The 20,466-nt window shown below is 47.9% G+C and overlaps 3 protein-coding genes across 5 annotated transcripts in view; 2 read left to right on the top strand and 1 right to left on the bottom strand.

The window, feature by feature from the left end:
* Positions 1-13,171, bottom strand: part of GRB7 (growth factor receptor bound protein 7) — an 81,750-nt gene extending 68,579 nt beyond the window's left edge. Inside the window, exons 1-3 of one of the 3 annotated variants that reach the window (XM_035136641.2) lie at positions 13,067-13,171; positions 11,737-11,808; positions 1,863-1,950 (exon numbers count right to left, since the gene is read on the bottom strand). Coding sequence is in view for 1 of the 3 variants with exons in the window: in XM_035136634.2 (XP_034992525.1) it covers positions 1,863-1,950; positions 7,420-7,737 (406 nt within the window). In the remaining 2 variants the exon portion in view is untranslated. Of the gene's footprint in view, positions 1-1,862; positions 1,951-7,419; positions 8,447-11,736; positions 11,809-13,066 lie in introns of those variants that run through there. The other 2 variants (XM_035136634.2, XM_060281502.1) reach the window with 2 other exon arrangements.
* On the top strand, positions 8,434-11,320 carry LOC118095401 (zinc-binding protein A33-like). Its single transcript, XM_035136643.2, has one exon. It carries the CDS (start codon positions 9,876-9,878, stop codon positions 10,911-10,913), a length of 1,038 nt encoding a protein of 345 aa, XP_034992534.1. The 5' UTR covers positions 8,434-9,875; the 3' UTR covers positions 10,914-11,320.
* On the top strand, positions 13,145-20,090 carry MIEN1 (migration and invasion enhancer 1). Its single transcript, XM_035136646.2, has 4 exons — positions 13,145-13,276; positions 14,975-15,072; positions 17,243-17,319; positions 18,773-20,090. The coding sequence occupies exons 1-4, from the start codon at positions 13,200-13,202 to the stop codon at positions 18,854-18,856; spliced, it is 336 nt and encodes a 111-aa protein (XP_034992537.1). The 5' UTR covers positions 13,145-13,199; the 3' UTR covers positions 18,857-20,090.
* Positions 20,091-20,466: the final 376 nt, after the last annotated feature.

Raw genomic sequence — 20,466 nt, forward strand, 5'->3', positions numbered from 1 at the left:
GAGGAGACTCTTGAGAGTCCCATGGACTGCTAGAAGATCAAACCTATCCATTCTTAAGGAAATCAGCCCTGAGTGCTCCCTGGAAGGACAGATCGTGAAGCTGAGGCTCCAATACTTTGGCCACCTCATGAGAAGAGAAGAATCCTTGGAAAAGACCTTGATGCTGGGAAAGATGGAGGGCACAAGGAGAAGGGGACGACAGAGGACAAGATGGTTGGACAGTGTTCTCGAAGCTACGAACATGAGTTTGACCAAACTGCGGGAGGCAGTGCAAGACAGGAGTGCCTGGCGTGCTATGGTCCATGGGGTCACGAAGAGTCGGACACGACTAAACGACTAAACAACAACAACAACAACAACAGTATTTTCAGTGCTACACTAATAAAATCAATATAAAGTTTAAAATAAATGCTATTATTTCCATAAAATATAACACAAATAATCAGTAATGACAAGTTACATAATATCAGAAATGCAAAATACTACAGTGGTACCTCTACTTACGAATTTAATGCGTTCCGAACGCACATTCGTAAGTCGAAAAAATTGCAAGTCGAATCCCATAGGAATGCATTGGGAGAAAAAAATCCTACATCGAAGCAACCCTATCTAAAAATTCATAAGTAGAAAAAATCCTATCTAAACCGCATCCAAGATGGCGCACAGAGCTCCATTCGTAAGTAGAAACATTCGTAAGTAGAGTTATTCGTAAGTAGAGGTACCACTGTATCTGCTTAGACAAGTAAGGAAACACACAACATACAGTATTTAAATTATACCTGACAAATTGTCACAAGAAATAAAAATAAAGAAACATCAACTGTTTAAATCAAGGCCACCTCACATGTTACAGTGGTACCTTGGTTTACGTACACAATTGGGTCTGGAAGCCTGTACTTAACCTGAAGCGAACTTTCCCATTGAAAGTAATGGAAAGTGGATTAATCCGTTCCAGACGGGTCCGCAGAGTACTTAAAACTGAAAGTACTCAAACCAAAGCGTACTTAAACCAAGGTATGACTGTATTACACATAATTGTATAGGCCTGGGTACTTTAAGTGTATAAAGCATTAAAGCTACTTTCTGTAAAAGAAATCACACTGTATGACCAAGGGTATAGAATTGCTAAGAAAAAGGTCACACCAAAATGGAAAAAAGGCTATTACATATAATTGATATACATATGAATTCAAATGTTCATCAAATTAAATGAATAGCATTTTAAAAGCTTTTTTTAAAAAAATGTTTTCTGTAGCTCACATTTCAGAACTGCCAATGGTGAATGACACAATGCCTAGGAATGTAACTGGATAAAAAAAAAACCAAACATTATCCATTACTTACACTAGCAATATCACACCTTGACTTATTATTTACTAGATTTTTAAAATGTGGGTTGTAAAACTGGTTCTTACATTAGAATTTACAGTTTGTGGAGAATATTCTCCGGAGAATTTTCTAGCAGAGAATATTCTCATTCTCAAGAATATTCTCCCGAGAACATTCTCACCTCTCTCTCTCTCACTCTCTCTCTCTCTCTCTCTCTCTCTCTCTCTCTGCAGGTACCCTAAAGTGAAAAACAACCAAGTGAGGATTGACTGTGCTTAGTGCCCTCGAGATGCTCACTGACTCTCAAAATATATATTTGTGATCAATATATATAAATTTTAAACTGCATGAAAACACTGTTCATTAAATCACTACTTCGTGAATATTCTCCCTTTTAGAGTGTAAAAACCTTATTGTACAAGTCGTCAGCTACGGGCAGAGTTTGAAAGGTATTGTCGAAGCACGTTTCAGTTGAAAGGCAGCCAATCTTTGAGCCGTAGGCCTGGAAGGAAAAATGGCAAGGGATCTCCTACCTTTCCCTGGCCTCTGGATATCAAAGCGCGATCCCCTGTGGATCCATTCCAGAAGTGGGAGTCCCGATGCAACCGATTCCACGTTCTCCTGATGAAAGAAACAGAAGGTTCAGCAAGAGCACCCTGATTTTGGAGTAAGCAGTAATCTCTTGAAGAACTATCTTATCGGAACAGGCTGCCAGGGCAACAAAACTTTTAACTAATACAGGAAGATGACTGATGAAGGATCCTGCGTGAGAGGCAGGGAAGTGGAAGAACTCCCAGGCTGGGAGGTTTGTAAAAGAAACGGAAGCTCCCAGGTGAGAGATGGGACGGCCCATCCCATATTATGAGATAAGGCTTCAGATCAAGCCCTGATAAAGGGCTCTGTATTTTAATCCCCCCTCCTATTTTTCTTTTATTTCTTACTTTCTTGTTTTCTTCTCTATTTTTTTATTTAGATTAGTTTGGTTTTTATTGTATTGTATGTTGAAAACTTTCAATAAAAAAATCAGATGTGTGGTTTTTTTTAAAACACTTTCTCCCCAGTTAATAGAAAATATAGAAGCAGCCATTCACAGGATCAAGGTTTTCTTTGCAAGCAGAAAACCAGTCACACTGTCTTATAGTAAGGTCTGCTTAGGTATGTTTTTGTGACATAACTAAAATGGAAGCTCGCTGGTGCAATGCTCCAGAACCTGGTTTAAACCCCAAGCTTCGTTGCTTACTTACCAAACCACTGGCTGAGACCTGAGAAAGAGTATCTAAAATCACTTCATTTTAAAGTGGTTGTGGGGAAAAGCCTGCCCACTGAGGCTAGGGGTGCAAGAAGGCAGCAGTTTCCATTCTGGTCCATCTTTATCACAACTGTTTGGTTTTTGTCAAATACGATGTTATTTGCTTTGCTGTCTGCTATTAGACGTAAGGTACTCCGAACTCAAACTCAGGATGCAAGGGAGAAATGTGCTAAGAGGAAGGCACACTTAGCAAATCCACACCATGATCAACTCCCGCCCGGAAACCAATGTTCCCAATGTGGAAGGACGTGTGGATCCAGAATTGGCCCCCACAGTCACTTACTGTTAAAACCATGTTTATGGAAGACAATCTTACTCGGCTACGAGTGATTACCAAAGAAGGAGGAGGAGGAGGAGGAGGAGGAGGAGGAGAAGAAGAAGAAGAAGAAGAAGAAGATGTAGGTGATGTAACTATTGACATAACTCATGTAAACTTACGTTCATTTCAGTGTAAAAATCGAAACAGTATTTTTTAAAATGTTTTATTTGCTTTTCTGTTTTATCATATCATCAGTATTTAAAAACCCGCTGTTGTTAATTAGATACTGTATGCGGACTTAATAAACAACAGTGAGGTGAATGAATATTCGCTGGACTTATTTCCATTCCCAACGAACAAATATTCGCTGGGATATTTCCATTCCTGACCACGGATGAACGTACAAACCGCAGCGGTTTCTGCTTCCTTTTGCATTGCAGTTCTCCAACATGTGGCAATCCAGTTGTGAACCCCAGCTACCTGGTGCAAGATTCAGGCTTCGGCACAAGACTCTTAAGACACACTTGAAAGTGATGAAAAGCTGAGGCGGTGGCAAGTTCCCACACTGAGCTCTCTTCTTCAGCCACCTTGCACAGAGGTGGCTGTAAAAATTCACCCTGGGGCACACACGGCTCCCTACCACATGGGTGACGGGTAGGGAAAGGGACGGAGCCCTCCCTACAACACGCCTACATCCCACTGGTGACATTTCACAGAGCTTAAAGTTGCTCTGTGGATAAAAGGCAGTGTGGCACTTCTGTGCCTCGGGTCATGCTGAACTTGCGATGTGTACACAGAGGACGTTTGGCATGCAGACTGTCTGGCCTTAAAACGAGTCAGATCATCAGTCCATTTAGCTTGGCACTTACAGACGCCGCATGGCAGTGACTCTCCAAGATCTCTGGCAGAAGACTACCCCAGCGATCACCCCTAATCTCCTTGTAACTGGAGAATGCTGGAGACTGAATAAGAGATGTTCTGCATGCAAACTATGTACTCAACCACTGAACCAGCAGCGTCTCAGTTCATGCCCCAAACCTGTGCTCTAATACACTTTACTGCTGCCCTCTGCCACCAATTCCTAGAAGCCAACTTTGGGAGAGGGGTCAAAAGTTTCATTTCAGAAACTGAAACATCTGCAGTTGGCACTTGTTCAGAGATAAGCGTTCAGGACTTCTGGAATCAAACCGACGACCCAGGCTCTCTGTTGCAGCCTTCTCATTCTCCCCAGCTCAGTGATTCCATAAAACCCGTTTCTTGCATCTCTGAGAAGGCAGGACCGAATGAGAGGGGCACCAAGCGAAGGGAAAAGACACCAGTTTATCTTTGCCCCACATTCAACACTCCCTCTCCGTCTCCGAAACCCTTTTATGGCTGTTGATTTACAGCACCCCTCGGCTGTTTGGTTGCCGAAAGTGCTGAGGTTACATGAGATTTCCAGGAACAAGGAGCCTCTTCCCGGAATTCTTTCCAAGCAGCAGAAGCAAAAGCCGCAGGAACATGTCGTACACCCAAAATGCTAAAAGCGGGAAGGGGGCTGCTTGGCTGGGGGAGAAATTGACAGCTGGGATCTGTGGCTGCCTGGAACAGTGATCTGGCAGCCAGTGTGGTACTGGGTGCAAAAATGGGCTGCCCAAGAATGAGATCTTACGTGTTTTGAGAACGGAAGGGAGTAGAGTAGAGGGGCAGCGTCTGCTAGCAATGCAGCCGACACATAGATCTGAGGATGGTTCCGAGGCCAAGACAGCTGCAAAGGCCTCGCTAGAGTGTTGAAATGCTGTGTCATCCTGGAGCTGAAGTGATGGGCTGCGCTTGCTGCTGGGATTTGAAGTCAGCAGTAACCCAAAGCCTTGGCAAAAGCACCAAGAAACAGCCTCGCTTTCTTCCCTGAAGCCTGCCACCCCAGAGCCCAAGGAAACATTCTCTGCGCTATGCCGAATGATACGAGGTTTTCGTTAGGTCTTTATTTAGGATATTTCTACCCTGCCTTTTAAGGCAAAGTCATCACCGGGAGGGCTTACAGTTAAAATGTGTTTTTTTTAAAAAAAAACACACACACACAAACACAATTGAATAAACACAACAAAAACTTCATATATGGGGGCACCAAGATGATCAAGCTTGGCTGAATAATAACACTAAATCAGGGGTTCTTTAAGATCACAAGAGAAGATGCCATACGCACCTCCTGTGGTGGGGAATTCTCCCATGTGGGGTCACCACTAAAAAGCGGGTCATGGTGGGCCAGAGAGCAGGGCCTCTCTGAGCACAGCCTCTTAGGGCACAGGCAGGTTCATATAGGTTCAGGCAGCCCTCCAAAATTCCCTTTAAAAGTTAGTACTAGCGGTTAAACTGAAAATGAATAAGTAACCAAGGTAACTGGTGCAAAACTGGTGTGATGTAGACAACTGCCTAGTCCCCACAAGCATTGGGGTGTTGGAGTTTGGCATAAGTAGAAGTATCTTCAGTGCCTTCAAAGGCAATTCTATGTAGAGAGCAATACAGTACAGTCGTGCCTTAGATTCCGAACGCCATGGTATTTCGATGTTTTGGCTCCCGAACGCCGCAAACCCGGAAGTGTCCATTCCGGTTTGTGAACTATTTTTGGAAGCCAAACGCCCGATGGGGCTTCCACAGCTTCCGATGGGCTGCAGGAGCTTCCTGCAGCCCATCAGAAGCTGCACTTTGGTTTCCGAACATTTTGGAAGTCAAACGGACTTCTGGAATGGATTCCATTCCACTTCCAAGGTACGACTGTAGTTCATTTTGGGATAACCTCTCTCTCTGTGTGTAATTAAGGTCAGGTCCACTTTTCCCTATGGGTGGCAATAATTTTAGAAAACCCAGTACATTATGATTAATGATTACTTCGAAGGAAGAGAATTTCAGTTTCCAAAATTCACTGGGCTTCTACCAGTTTTCATGCTGCAAAAATAAACCTTCCTACTTATAGCACAGGCATCCCCAAACTTTGGCCCTCCAGACGTTTTGGACTACAATTCCCATCATCCCTGACCACTGGTCCTCTTAGCTAGGGATCATGGGAGTTGTAGGCCAAAACATCTGGAGGGCCGTAGTTTGGGGATGCCTGTTATAGCATCACCTTGAGGAGGAGGAGGAGGAGGAGGAGGAGGAGGAGGAGAAGAAGAGGAGGAGGAGGAGGAGGAGGAGGAGGAGGAGGAGGAGGAGGAGGAGGAGGAGGAGTTTGGATTTGATATCCCACTTTATCACTACCCGAAGGAGTCTCAAAGCGGCTAACATTCTCCTTTCCCTTCCTCCCCCACAACAGACACCCTGTGAGGTGGGTGGGGATGAGAGACTTCAGAGAAGTGTGACTAGCCCAAGGTCACCCAGCAGCTGCATGTGGAGGAGCGGGGAATCGAACCCGGTTCCCCAGATTACGAGTCTACCGCTCTTAACCACTACACCACACTGGTTCTCATGTTTATCATAATTCTGTGATCGTACACTCCCACCCCCACCCTGATACCCCACCTTTCCTCAGAGTCACTATATTTTTTCCAAGGCAGTGCTATCCCCTGGGACAGCTCTGTCAGCAGAGCATGAGATTCTTAATCTCAGGGTTGTGGGTTCGAGCCCCACATTCGGCAAAAATATTCCTGCATTGCAGGGGTTTGGGCTAGAAGACACTCGTGGTCATTCTCCCCCCCCCCCCAACTCTACAATTATTATTCTAAGCTGCAATACAGGCAGAAATTAAACAAATTTGGTTTTTCATCTCACATGCTGGGGAAAGTTCACCTGTTGCATTATTGCATTGTTGCCAGCCACAAGAGGGGGGGGGAAGGTGACATGTGCAGGTAACATATTAGCTCAGCAACCACTGACACACCTGTATGCCTCCTAGGCAAAAGTCCCCCAACTAAGGACTCATTCTGACTTCCATTTGTCCCGCAGTTTCAGCCCAGTGCCAGCACCACCAACTAGCACCACCTGCCCAGAGGTCTTTCCCAGCACAGTTACACAACATATTTTTCAAGGAAGACGCCAATGATTAAATCTTGGACCTCCTGCATACAAAGCTGTGTTCTTTGGCTGAATTGTGACCTCCTCCGATCTAGACAATTCTCCGATCTAGAGAATTGCAAATTCACGGCTGACGTTAACCTCAAAAGTGCAGCTTCATCCTCTCAGGATCTTAGGTTTGCATTTTGAGTGTTGAGGTTCAAGCCTGGAATAAAGAGACTGTCTCTGTGCATGGGCAGAGTGCCGGCCCCTCACATCTCAGCAGCCACAGCCAAGCACATAGCTCAGCTTAGGGAGCCCTATTGAGTCCCAACATCCCTCCCGTTTAAGAATTAACCACTGCCTAAGAAAAGGAACAAATTCCCTCCTGGAAAGGAGAGATACACAAACTTTTTTTGCTTCACCCCAGAGTAATTACAGGCAGCCCTTTCAGATCATCCGGGTTGGCTTCCAGATTAAAGGGAATGGCTTCCGCACCTGGTTTTTTCACCCTCTTTAAGACACCAGCCACCAGTTCCCAAAGATCGGGAGTTACCTTGTAGCAGGGAGCAAAGCTGCGACTTCTCTTCTGATGGGGGCAGGTGAGCCCCTCGCCTGGGGAGCCACGCTTCCGCAGGCAGGTGCAGCAGAAGACGACCCCCACAGCTCTCCTCCAGCGCAAGCCCCGGGTCTCCTGCATACTGCGGTCCACAAGCGAGAGTCTCCAGGTCATCCTCTTTAACTGAGCCACCCCATTGGCTGGCACTGGGACTCCACGACTGCTTTCCACCTTACTCCGAAGCGACTCGGCACGCAGCTGCGCAGAAGAGGCTCTTTCCATGCCCGATTCCACCTCCCCGCTTGGTCCTCCCATAAGCTTCACACTCGGCTAAGATGACAGGGCTGGATGTTCGGAATAGCGACGACTAGCAGGGGACCCATCCGGAGGCACGGCTCGTTCTGTAGCAGCCCCTTCCTCCTGCTTTCTTAAACACACCCACTTCTGTTTTCGTGCTCCCCGGTCCCCGTGGCAGGAGCTCGGCCTGGAGGGCCCGTCTGGGGAAGAAGGCGTCTGCAACGTCGGTTGCGCGGCCTGCGGGGCAGAATCTGCCTGGGGATCCTTACGGAGCAGAAGCCGTCCGGAGATGCTGAGTGACTCAAAAGCCACATGGTGCCAAGCTATTTCTGTCTGCCTCGAGATTGAGGCTGGCAGGGCCAAGTCAGGCCGAGCACGGACTAAAGGCTAGGAGAGGAGGAGAGAGAGAGAGAAGGCTTTCTTGCCAACCAGGACTTTTTATCAGCTTTTGAAGAAAGACCCAGCTGCTCAGGCAACCCGAGGCCACTTAGCCGCACATTCGTTCTTCTCCAGTGAGCCACGTTTGCTTTGGCACGGGGAGGGTTAACAAAATCTCTCCCAAACCAGGCCTCAGCGGATAAACTTTTAACAAGGGGAACATGCCAGCTTTATCCAGGGAGGTGCTTTTTTTTTTACTATGGTTCTTGCAGAGAAAAAAGAAAAAAACTGGCTGCATTTCGCTCTCGGCCTTCGGGGCAGCAGGAGGAGGGGTTGGTGCAGCCAAAGAGGGAAGGAAAGTATCCTGTCTGAATGAATACACGACAAGTCTCCCAGTCTCGAGGCACAATATGGTAGCTGTGATTGATGACTTGCCATAATTAGACCTACCTAGTCAAACTGATTTAAGATTTGAGTGGTGCAGGAGTAGAACCTATTCCTTTTAATTAGGTGCAGCAGAGACTTTTTGTTAAAAAAAAAAGGAAAGGAAAGGTGGGAGAGAAGGGGAATACAAGACTTAACGTGGGGCAAACAAAAGCTTTGATCTGGGAATCCAAAATGGCTTCCATGAGCCTACGAGGCTTTCTGCCCTCACTTCTGCCCACAGCTAGGGTTTGGGTCAGTGTTACAGGAATTTTTATAATGATTGGGGAGGGGGTTGCCCCTGCAGCACGCAGTGTGCACACACACACACCCTTTGTTCACACCCACACCCACATGTCTCCTCAAAGCACCACATAACGCACAACACCACATAATTTCCAATGACTCATGCAACCTTTCACCTAATTGTACCTGTATATATATAGTGGTCAATGTTAGTGTTGGGTGTGGGTTGGTTGGTTGGTGAAAGCTGATAGTGTTGATGTGTGTACAGTTGGTCGGTCGTTTTGCAGATAAAGACTTTTAAGAATAAAAGCAGAAAATACTCTGCAAGGACACTCTTCTCGTGGACTCTTTTATGCCGACAAGGGTCCGAGGACCAGGCTGGAGGAGACAAAGGAAGTCAGGACTTTTGCTTTTATCAAACACTGGCAGAAATTCTGCAGCGGGAAGGTTTGCAAATGTTTCCCTGCAACTGTTTGCAAACAGCCTGGGCTCCGCCTACATCCCTCTCCCTCCCCTGTGAACCATCATAACCCTCTTCTTAAGTGTTCAGTGGAGTTCTGTGTTCTCTCCTCCGTGCTGCTAATGACCAACACTGCCTGGAGAAGGAGGGCAGGTGTCCCTTTTCCAACTGCATATCACCCTCTTCAGGCTGTGTGATAAAGATAAGGGAGCAATTTTTGAGGCAGAAAAGGGCAAAAGAGGAGAGTTGTACTTTGATTATGTACAGTATATTGTTCCATCTGCCCAGTTTTCTCTACTCAGAAGCCTAAGACATTTTAAAATACAAAGAGAGGTGGAGGAAAATATGCATTTGAAATGAGCAACATGTAGCTTGAGAATGTAAAGAAGATTTTCTACGGGGAGGGGCAAGAAGAAGAAAACGAAACTCCTAAAGCCTGAGCTGGGTGTGGACATTAACCCTGGGATAAGGAAACCTATTTATTCCTCAGCTGGTTATAAAAGGCCAGAAGATAAGTGTCAGAAGCAACCTCGAAAAAGTGGCCGGTCTTCTGGGTTTAGAGAAGGAGCGAATACAATCCTTCTGATTATAGTAACGGCACTGTTTTCAACAGCTTTCCCAAAGCTAAAAAGAACCGCAAGCCTCCATAATGGAGTCGCCGACGGCAGGTGCCGACAGCATAAAGGAAGCAGAAGAGGTGGTTCAGAATGCCCTGGGCCTGCATGAGGAAGCAGAAAAACTCTGCAGTGGCTACACAGAGAAGATCCAAGTTACTCTGAAAGCTCTGCATTCCTTCCGAGAGAAAGTGGCAATGGGATTCAAGGAGCTGCATGACTTTCTGTACGATGAGGAGTCGTCTCTTATGGCCAAAATAGATCGAGAGGAAGAGAAACACCTGCGCTTCCTGGAGAACAAGCTGATGGATGTGGCTGAGGCAGCATCCTCTGCTCTGGAACTGGCGGACAACCTCAGTGTGGCCGACAACACCAGCGGACACTACATGCGCATGACCGAGGTCCGGCTGGAGCAACTACGGATGCAGATGGCCAGGCACAGCAAGGAGATGAGGTCCTGTGGACCAGATGTGCTGTGTAGCCCACCCCTAAAGTATTCCATTTGCAGGCGGATGCTGAAGAGAGCAGCACATTGCGCACTGGAGGACCTCACCCTTGATGACAGCAGCGCCCATCCTCACCTGGTTGTTTCCGCAGACTTAAAATCGGTCAGGCTGAGCCTTCTCAGCCAGGCAGTTCCACAGAGCCTACGGCGTTTTCAGCCCTGCCTCTATGTCCTCTGCTCACAGGGCTTCCAGTCAGGTAAGCATTACTGGGAGGTGAGCGTTGGGCAGAAAACCAACTGGGTCCTTGGGGTAGCCAGCTGCCGCGTCAACCGCAAGGCAGTGGAGAACCTCGCTCCTGAAAATGGATACTGGGTCCTCAGGAAAGCACCAGGAGACCGTTTCTACGCCTTGAGCTCAACCCCGGTGCTTCTTGCTCCCAGCCACAGCCCCTCAAAGGTTGGAGTGCTCCTGGACTATGAAAACGGCAAGGTTGGGTTTTACAGTGCAGAGAACATGGTGAAAATCTGCACGATCACGGGTGACTTTCAGGAGATGTTGCACCCCTTCTTCTGCCCTGGCTTGACACTCGGTGAAGAGGATTGCTATCCTCTGACACTAAACAGTTAGAGGGAAAGAGGAAAAACTGGACAATCTGGAGGGAGAAGGCGAATGCCGAGAAAGCTCAGGGAAATAAATAATAAATACTGTTAAAGGTTTGCAGGTGCATTTGTGTGTTTCTGAAAACTGCTTCGTGCCACAGGAGTAAAGGTAAAGGTAAAGGGACCCCTGACCATTAGGTCCAGTTGTGACCGACTCTGGGGTTGCGGCGCTCATCTCGCGTTATTGGCCAAGGGAGCCGGCGTACAGCTTCCGGGTCATGTGGCCAGCATGACAAAGCTGCTTCTGGCGAACAAGAGCAGCGCACGGAAACGCCGTTTACCTTCCTGCTGGAGCGGTACCTATTTGTCTACTTGCACTCTGAGATGCTTTTGAACTGCTAGGTTGGCAAGAGCTGGGACCGAGCAACGGGAGCTCACCCCGTTCTCAGGTTGTATATATGTGTAAATAAACCATATATCATGACACCACAGTCTCTGCTGTGCCTTATTCCCCAAAGGAAACACAGACCCTGGAACCCCTGGTGTCTCACGCAATGTTCGGGGGAGATTGGGATGGCGTGCAACAATTGTTGGGCCCGTCTCCCATGGCTTCCTTCCTCTCAAGGAATACCAAAATGTTTAGTTTGGTGGAAAGGCCAGGAATCTCTTTGTCTATGCAGCCTTATAAAATTCCCACGGGTGAAGACATACTAGTTAAGCTACTTTAAGACTACCATCATTTTATAGTGTAGAAGCAGCCTAATACTAGATTCTAAGCATCTGGTTTATTGGGGAGGGAAGAAGCATTCATGATTGTTTACATGTAATAATTTTTAATACTGTTTACTTACCCCTCTTCTGACATGTCTAGCATTGGTCTACCACGGAACTTGCTGCACATATCATCTCAAATGGTTGTATATCTGTGAATTTAAAGTGCATGTTTCATTGCATATGGTCACTTGCATGTGTTTTGCATTACTCATATGGGGTGACACTATTGCATGCTTCAAGCATGGAAAACGGTTTAATGGAGCTTATGCCAAGGTATGAGGTTTTATTATGCAGCCTTATCTGTGTCTATACAAAAGTAAGCCCAATGAACTGGAATTATTTCCTGGTAAGGGTGCATAGGAATGTGTCCACCTATCAGTGTTTCTTAAACTTGGGTCTTTGACCGTTGTTGGACTGCAACTCCCATCATCCTTAGCTAGCAGGACCAGTGGTCAGAGATGATGGGAGTTGCAATCCAACAACAGCTAGGGACCCAAGTTTGGGAAACACTGATAGGTCTTAAAAAGTATGTCAACACCAGCCAATGTCTGAGGTGTCTGTCCTAGAGGAGAGGATGTCAGTGTATGTGTGTGTGCCCCATAAGTGCCAGAAGAAAATGTGTGTACTTGGGACTTCTGGGGAGATATGGCAGGACTCTGAGCTGGAGTGAGGAGGGGAATCAGATGTCAAGCAGAAGAGTCCCAGATGTGTTCCTGTGACTGGAGAGATGGGGTTGATAAGAAGCTGGTGGTCACTTGCCCATCCCCCACAGGATAGGACGGAACTTTTAGGGAGTTTAGGGAGGCTTTTAATGTTTAATCAATTATTTTATTTTATTTTTCTGTTGGAAGCCGGCCAGAGTGGCTGGGGAAACCCAGCCAGTTGGGCGGGGTATAAATAATAAATTATTATAATTATTATTAGTATTATTATTACCTGCCTAAAGGGACCAGATTCCACACAAGGAGTGGCAGAAGCAAATTCGCCTGGCGCAGCTCGTCGTGCAAGCTACACCTGTTGAATTCTTCTTTTGCACAACCCCTCACGGTGCAGGAGCACCTGCCTGAACTCCTTTGTGGGGGTGGGGTGAGAAGAGTGGTGGTGGGGGAATCCAGACCCTACATACAAAGTGAAAGGGTCAGCCCCATGGTAGCTGCCTGAGGAAGGTGAGGCAAAGCATCCTGCGCGGAGCCTGCACTTCCCGCTAAGAGCCACCAGGGGGCACCAAAACACTCGGCGCTCTCTTCGCGAGCGGGAGAAGAGACCGCGAGAACAAGATGTGCGTGCGTGCGTGCGTGTAGGAGGGAGCGGGAGGAAAACGTTGGAAACCGCCCCCTCCGCGTGACGCAGGGATCGCCGGCGCGCCCGATTGCGTCACAACCCGGAAACCCGGAAGCGCCGTCTCACCCGGCCTCTCTCCCCGCCCCACGCACGTGACGCCACACCCGACGGAAGCGCGCCTCACGTTCTCGACGCTGCGGCTTGGGAGGGACTGACTGGGCCTGCTGGCTGGTTTGCTCCCTGGCTGGGAGGCGGCGCGATGAGCGGGTCCGGCGAGCCAGCTGCGGAGGCCCCGGCAGCCACCGGAGCGGGAGTTCGGATCGTGGTGGAATACTGGTGAGAGAGGAAGGAGGCTCGGGAGTGCGTGGCCACGCCCACTTTCCGCCTCGGGCCACGCCCTCCGCACGCTTCTGGCCACGCCCTCCCTCTTTGAAAGATTTTGCGGTTTACTGCTTGGCTCCGAACAGCTTCGATTTAGCCACGCCCCTCCCGCGTGCGCTCTTTTCTTCCTCTGCGTTTCGCAGCGTTAGATGGTGGCGAGGGGGGGGGGGATGGGAGCTGAAGTCCAGCAGTGCCGGATTTATGTACAAGCTAAACAAGTTTATAGCTTAGGCCAGGGCTCCACTCTCTTGGCCCCCGAAAAAATTAAAGGAAAAAAACCCTGTTTTGATTGTATTTCAGTTCAACAATTACTTTGATAAAATACATATTTTGTTACGTGCAAATGGCTTTAGAAACCTATTAGGTCCATAAATTACCATATAGCATATATTCAACCCAAAAAACAGTGGTGATTTGTTGTTGACAAAGGACAGCTGGACATTGAAAGGCCCCATTCAGTAGCTTAGGGCCTCGTCAAACCTAAATCCGGCCCTGCCAGCAACTCCTGGGGAGCCACGGTTGAAGGACGCCTCGCAACCAGAAGGACAAGGGCCTGCCCTGAGGAGCTTCCAAAGCGAGTCTTACACCTTTATGTGTCACACACCCCTTCCAAAAAATAAAAATCATAGAATTGGAAGGGATCACGAGGGTCATCTAGTCCAGCCCCCAGCCATGAAGGAGTCTTTTTGCCCAATGTGGGGCTCCAACATGCAACCATGAGATTAAGAGTCTTATGCTCTCCTGACAGAGCTATCAACAGTCTGCCATTAGTCAGGATGAACTTCTTGGCAAACTTGAGGCTGCCCCCTCTTGCTTTCGGCGTTTCTGAGAGCCGTAGAGAAAGCTTTCTCCTTCCAGACCAGCTCTAGTCAGGGAAGGCTGGTCTATTATGGAGAACAGCAGTACAGCCCGCCAACCTCAGCCAGCCCTTTGTTAACCTGCTACTAGCCTGTCTTCCTGCTTACAAACAACCCATGGTTGGCACTGCATGTCACCTTCATTGCCCTGGGCATCAATGTTGCCTTTACATAACTTGGCCAGAAGGAAGGTTGGGGGACAAAGCTAGAATGGATGGGTTCTGACTGCACTTGGTCTAGTCTCACTGGCAGATCAATGTGTGGAGCCTGGGACGGGGCAGACAGAGCGGACTAAGCTAGCAAGTGTAGGATGACTCATGTAAACCAGTAGAAATGCTTAGCCCAGTGCCTGTTGCTTCCAATGATGTGTAGATTGAGGGTGGGGTGACAGGGAAGCCAGTGGCAGAACCCTTAAGACAAGGAACAGGTAGTCTGCCCTCGCTGCCTTGGGATTTTATTTTACCGGAGTTGGGAAGAAGGAAGAAGCCCTGAAACTTCAGATCAGACTCCACCACTGTACTTCATTCAGCACTCTTCTATTACAAAGGCACACAACCAGGGATCCTGCATAATGGGGGCCTGGATCAAGCTCTTTGTGCAAGTTTTTGCCTTTTTCAAAGGCCAGTCACAGCTGAACAGGTGTTCCACTTCAGCGCTGCCTTTAAACAAAAGCAGTCACATACAAATAGCAAATATTTTACCCCCCCACACACACTCCATTCACAAGTCCTCCTCTCCGTTCGTTGTTGCCATCTTCAGCTTCCATTTGACACCCTAACCAAATTTCTCTTCCTAGCAAACCTTGTGGCTTTGAGTCTGCCTACCTAGAGCTGGAAAATGCAGTAAAAGAGGAATTTCCTGACGTGGAGATCGAATCCCGGCTTGGAGGGACAGGTATCGTATCTGTGGAACTTTCCATGCTGACAGTAGCAGCAGTGAGTAAGGACCCCATTCATAGTGTGATGAGGGTGAACATCATTCAGAATTCCTGTGAGGTTAAAATGAGGATTGTGTGGGATGTTAGCCTCATAAGCATCCTATATAATAATGTCCATGTTGTCCCTGCGTCCAGATGTCCCGTGTGTCCCTGAGGTACTGCGCATGTGCCCCAGGGATACAGGGATTGGACAGCAGAGACTGCCCGCGCGCACTCTCCCCCCCCCTCTGCCTCCTCCAACCGCCGCTCCCGCCGGACACCGCCTCACTGCAGGGCACGTCAGGGAAGCGAGGGTGGAGGCCGGCGAAGGCCTCCTCACAACCCTCCCTGGCCCGTGAGAGGAGCGGCGGTTGGAGGAGGCAGGGGGGGGGGGAGAGTGCACGCGTCCTTCCTGTCGGCGGCTGGGGGAGAGGAAGGAAGGAGAAAGCGCTCCTCCGTTCCTGTCCCCCTGCCACCGACAGCAAGGACGGGTCCCAGGGTTCGGAGAAGCGCTGCACAAGCGCTTCTCCGAACCCTGGGATGTCTGCTTCCTGTCGGCGGCTGCGGGAGAGGAACGGAGGAGGAGAAAGCAGCGCTTTCTCCTCCTCCGTTCCTGTCCCCCTGCCGCCGACAGCAAGGACAGATCCCAGGGTTCAGAGAAGCGCTGTGCAAGCGCTTCTCCGAACTCTGGGAGGTCTCCTTGCTGTCGGCGGCTGCGGGAGAGGAACGGAGGAGGAGAAAGCAGCGCTTTCTCCTCCTCCGTTCCTGTCCCCTTGCCGCCGACAGCAAGGACAGGTCCCGGGTTCGGAGAAGCGCTGCGCAAGCGCTTCTCCGAACCCTGGGATGTCTGCTTCCTGTCGGCGGCTGCGGGAGAGGAACGGAGGAGGAGAAAGCAGCGCTTTCTCCTCCTCCGTTCCTGTCCCCCTGCCGCCGACAGCAAGGACAGGTCCCAGGGTTCAGAGAAGCGCTGTGCAAGCGCTTCTCCGAACTCTGGGAGGTCTCCTTGCTGTCGGCGGCTGCAGGAGAGGAACGGAGGAGGAGAAAGCAGCGCTTTCTCCTCCTCTGTTCCTGTCCCCCTGCCACCGACAGCAAGGACAGGTCCCAGGGTTCGGAGAAGCGCTGCGCAAGCGCTTCTCCGAACCCCAGGATTCTAGCGCCCGTTATTAAACGGGCTGAAAACCACTAGTGCTCAATAATGCTCTAGAAATGGGTTGGTTCTGTTAGCATCGCTGGGTTCCAGTTGTGGAGGCAGACATACAGATCTGACTGGATCTGTCCCTTGACCCACCAGTTGAAGACCTGTGTCCTAGAAGATAATCAACCTTTTTTTTTCCCCTGTGGCTGCACATTAGCAAAGGAAACTCAGTTGCAATGAGCACCAGCAGTATTTCAGATCCCTTTGTCAACCATTGCTAATCTTCTCATTGCGGAACCCCAGGCATCTCAGGAACACAGTCTGAAGCTTCCTAGCCTATGGCCTCCCCTGGGAGTTGGGGGTTTTGTAACCAGAGAGAATAGGGCAGTGTGAGCACTATACCTTTGAAGCACGTTTCCACTCTCAAAGAATTCTGGGCACTGTAGTTTAGAGTTAAAATTCCCAGCAACCCTTAACAAACTACAGTGCCCAGAATTATTTGATGGGCGGAATGGTGCTTCAAATGTGCCTTAAAAGTGTAGTGTGTACACAGCCCAAATGACATGCGAGAGAGATGATGTGCCTTCTCTTTTCCCATCTAGCAGAGCTGTAGCTGGGGTGGGTGGAGTGGGTGGGCTAGCCGGGTTTCTGCCCCGGGTTTATCCTCTAGAGGGGCGCCATTGAAGCTCCCAGCCTCTGTGTATGTGTGTGTGCCTATGTATGTGTGTGTATGCAAATACGCATGGTGGTGGGGTTTTGTTTTGTTTTTTTGCAAACAGGGTCTTTGACCTGGGTGAAAAAGAGCCTAGATTTGCCCCTGCCATCTTGGACCTCCTTGCTCTTCAAGCCACATGGCTTCTGTGGGTTTGGTCTTTCCTTTGTGATATTTTGCCATCTTGATTTATTGCCCGATACCTGGGCAATGAAATGGTGATGGGCGGTTGCTATAAAGCTGGAGCTGTGTTTTTACTCGTGCTATATTGTCTCTTTTTTTTTTTCTACCCCCCTTACAGGTGCTTTTGAAATAGAAATAAATGGGCAGCTGATCTTCTCCAAACTTGAAAATGGAGGATTCCCTTATGAGAAAGATGTAAGTCCCTCCCACCCCCTGCAGCAGTACAAGTCCCCAGTTTGGGGAGGATGCTTCAGCCACCATGGTAACAGCTGCACCGTGCAGTGTTAGAAACTGAAATATGAAAGCTAGGAGCTAAATGGCGCCTTAACCCTAGGTTATGGGCACAGCAACGGAATGCCTAGGCACACGATTTTATAACAAGAATACAAAGCTGAAATTGAATGAACTGCAGCTAAAATCTTATATTCATTTTTCACATGGTCTAGTCCTCATCTGAAGACTGCAAAACACAAAAGCCATACTTGCCTGCCCCCCTAATATTCTTATGAGGGTTCATTCTCCAGTCCTCAAAGTGGCTGGAAATGAGGAGGCAGAAAAAGGTCCTTTCGTTCCAGCAATGGCAGTTTTGATCTGAAACATTAGGTGCAGTACTGCGCCCAGAGCTCAGAAACTGCTCGCGTTCATGAAATTCCCTGTCTCAAAATGCACCTAGAACAATGGGAGTTTCAGACACTGGCACTGTGCGATTCCCTAGTGTCCAATATGCTGGCACTTACCCTTTCCCCATATGTACTGTATTGTGCATGGAGTTTTTTGTACTCCAAAATGCAGGCAAGCTGCATTTCTCCATCCTAATACAAGTACAGTAGTTGCAGCTTCTCCTAACATCTATAAGATCTGTTACATCTTGAAGATGCTTGTTTTTTGTTAAAAGGCAGCTGCACTCTTAATCGGGCTCCCTTGCTCTAAAGATCTGTCACAGTTGTGGCGTATTATAAGTGGCGTTTCAAAATCTTCAAAGGCAGACAGCTAATTAAACTTAAATAGCTTTGTGTGCTGCCTAAGGTTCAGTATTGGTGCCTCTTTGAAATAAGTCACAGCTTAATAAAAATAAGCTTTTCTAACTTCTAATTTTTTTTAGAAAATGAAGACAGCTTTAATATTTGATTTTGTGTTTTTTAAAATCCCCTAAAAGAAAAATAGCCTTGAAAAACTAGTATTCTCCTAATTCTGGGCTTCACCATTTAAATAAATAGATTACTTAGATCCATAGCTGTCAAGTTTTCCCTTTTCTCACGAGGAAGCCTATTCAGCATAAGGGAATTTTCCTTTAAAAAAAGGGAGAACTTGACAGCTATGCTTAGGTCCATTAATCTCTTTGAGTCTACTCTGAGTAAAATTTAGTTGGAAACAACCCATAGTTGATTGGTCAGCTGCTAGAGTGTGCAGCATTAGTTGCAAAAACTAACTTCAGTTTCTAGAGGTGAGCTTATGGGGAAGGAAGGTGTTTATGACTCTATGGTTATGTATTGCTGAACAGCTGGCACTTATTTTGAAAATGCAATCTCCCAGAGTACCTTAAGAGGAAGCCGTTTCAACAGGTGGCTTTCATTCAATAACATATTCAGATCCTTTAGCTGTATATGAAGAAGTCACACTTCCAATTTCCTCCCTTCTCTTCTTGCAGCTCATTGAAGCCATCCGCAGGGCTGGCAACGGGGAGCCCCTCGAGAAGATCACCAAGAGCCGACCACCCTGTGTCATCCTTTAAGTTTCTCTTTTCTCTGGTCCAAACCTGCCCGCCCACCCTTAATTCTCGCTCTCCCCGCCTCCACCTCCTACTCTAGTTTAAGTACCTTGGTAGGTGGGGAGGTGACTTGGGTTGCTAACACACAAGAAGCCTTATAAGCAAGAACCTGAGCCACTTTAAGGAGGTGAGAACAAGGTGCTTGCTAAATTAATTTGGGCGGATCAGCCTTCCTGCTTGGGGAGCCTCTCCTGTTTTTAAAAAGACCCGAGTGGATTTTGTCTTAACGTGACTGCTGCGTTTCTGTCCTTATGTGTAATGTGACAAGGATGAAGCCCTCCCCCATTTCCTTTCAGAATTGGGTCACCTCTTTCTTCTGATCTTTAGTGGTTCATCCTGGGACATCAGCTATCTTCCTCCTCCCGGGTCCCCATAACCCCCTTTAACTCTGAGCCAGGATGAGCTAGCATCTCGTCATGCCCTCATTGAAATCCAGTCTGGATAGGGTTCATACTGTGCAGGAAGCTCTGAAGGACCTCAAGACACCTTCAGACTATAGTCTTGGGGACCAATGTAGAAAGCTGTTCCCTTTTCACACAGTATGTAGGAGAATTTCCACAGCACTTCTGCAGCTGTCCCCTTCTCTTGTCTCGCCCAGCTGCCCAGATGTGGGCTTGAAAGTGGAAGCTTGGTTTAGCTTGAAGCCGTTCATCTTTTGTTGTTACGGTCTACCTGGTTGGCCAGTACAGTGGTGATGCAGAGCTTGTTCAAGTCCCACCCATGATCCATAGCAACCTGTACAACAGAGATTTGGGCCTTCTCTTTTATTATAGCAGCTATAAGGGCAGGGCAGGCACCTGCAGTTGAACAGATCTCCTCAAGCCAGACCAGATGTTTGGACAAAGGAGAAAATAGAGCACATGCCTATCACTTGAGTCTACTTACCTGCCGGTTGCTTTGGCCTTTTTCTTCTTTTTGAAGGCTAGCATGAAACTCAGCATAGTTCAGAACAGGCTAGTGATACAGTGAGAACTTACTTCTTCAAAGCTGTTTAGTCAATGGTAATAATGGTAATAATTCTCTCTGCCCAACTAAACCAAGCATTATCCAGCTATACAAGGAAGCATTTTCAAGATCTGTTGATTTCAAGATTGAAATACTTGCTTAATTCTCCTGCTGCAAACCCGTGGGACTTGAGATGTTTAATTCTGGTTAGATTGCTCATATGAACACACACATGCCTTGTAGAAAAACAAAACCCTGATCTCTTGCAGTTAGCATGCTTAGACCTGCATCAGCTCCTCTCCTAGTTAGTAATACAGAATGTATATGATGGCCTGATTATGCTGTTAAGTTTCCCTGCCAGTGCGATATAGCAGCCAATGAAACAAAACAGGGGTGGGAAAGCTCTCTGCATAATAGGCAGCACTTCTTGCTTTGCTAGGTGTGAAGGAGCTGCTGTGTATTGTTATAAATATCCATCTCATCTAGCTTAAATCTGAAATTCCCCTTTCATGCCTCCACCCTGTTGGGTTTTATCACCCTGTTTTCACCTCTCTAATCTGTCAATTGGCGACTTTGGCACATCTGCCACAGTTGAAGTGCAAAGTGACACATAAGTGCTGCTTCTAACT

The sequence above is a fragment of the Zootoca vivipara genome, chromosome 13 (genome assembly GCF_963506605.1).
Source record: "Zootoca vivipara chromosome 13, rZooViv1.1, whole genome shotgun sequence".
Lineage (NCBI taxonomy): Eukaryota > Metazoa > Chordata > Lepidosauria > Squamata > Lacertidae > Zootoca > Zootoca vivipara.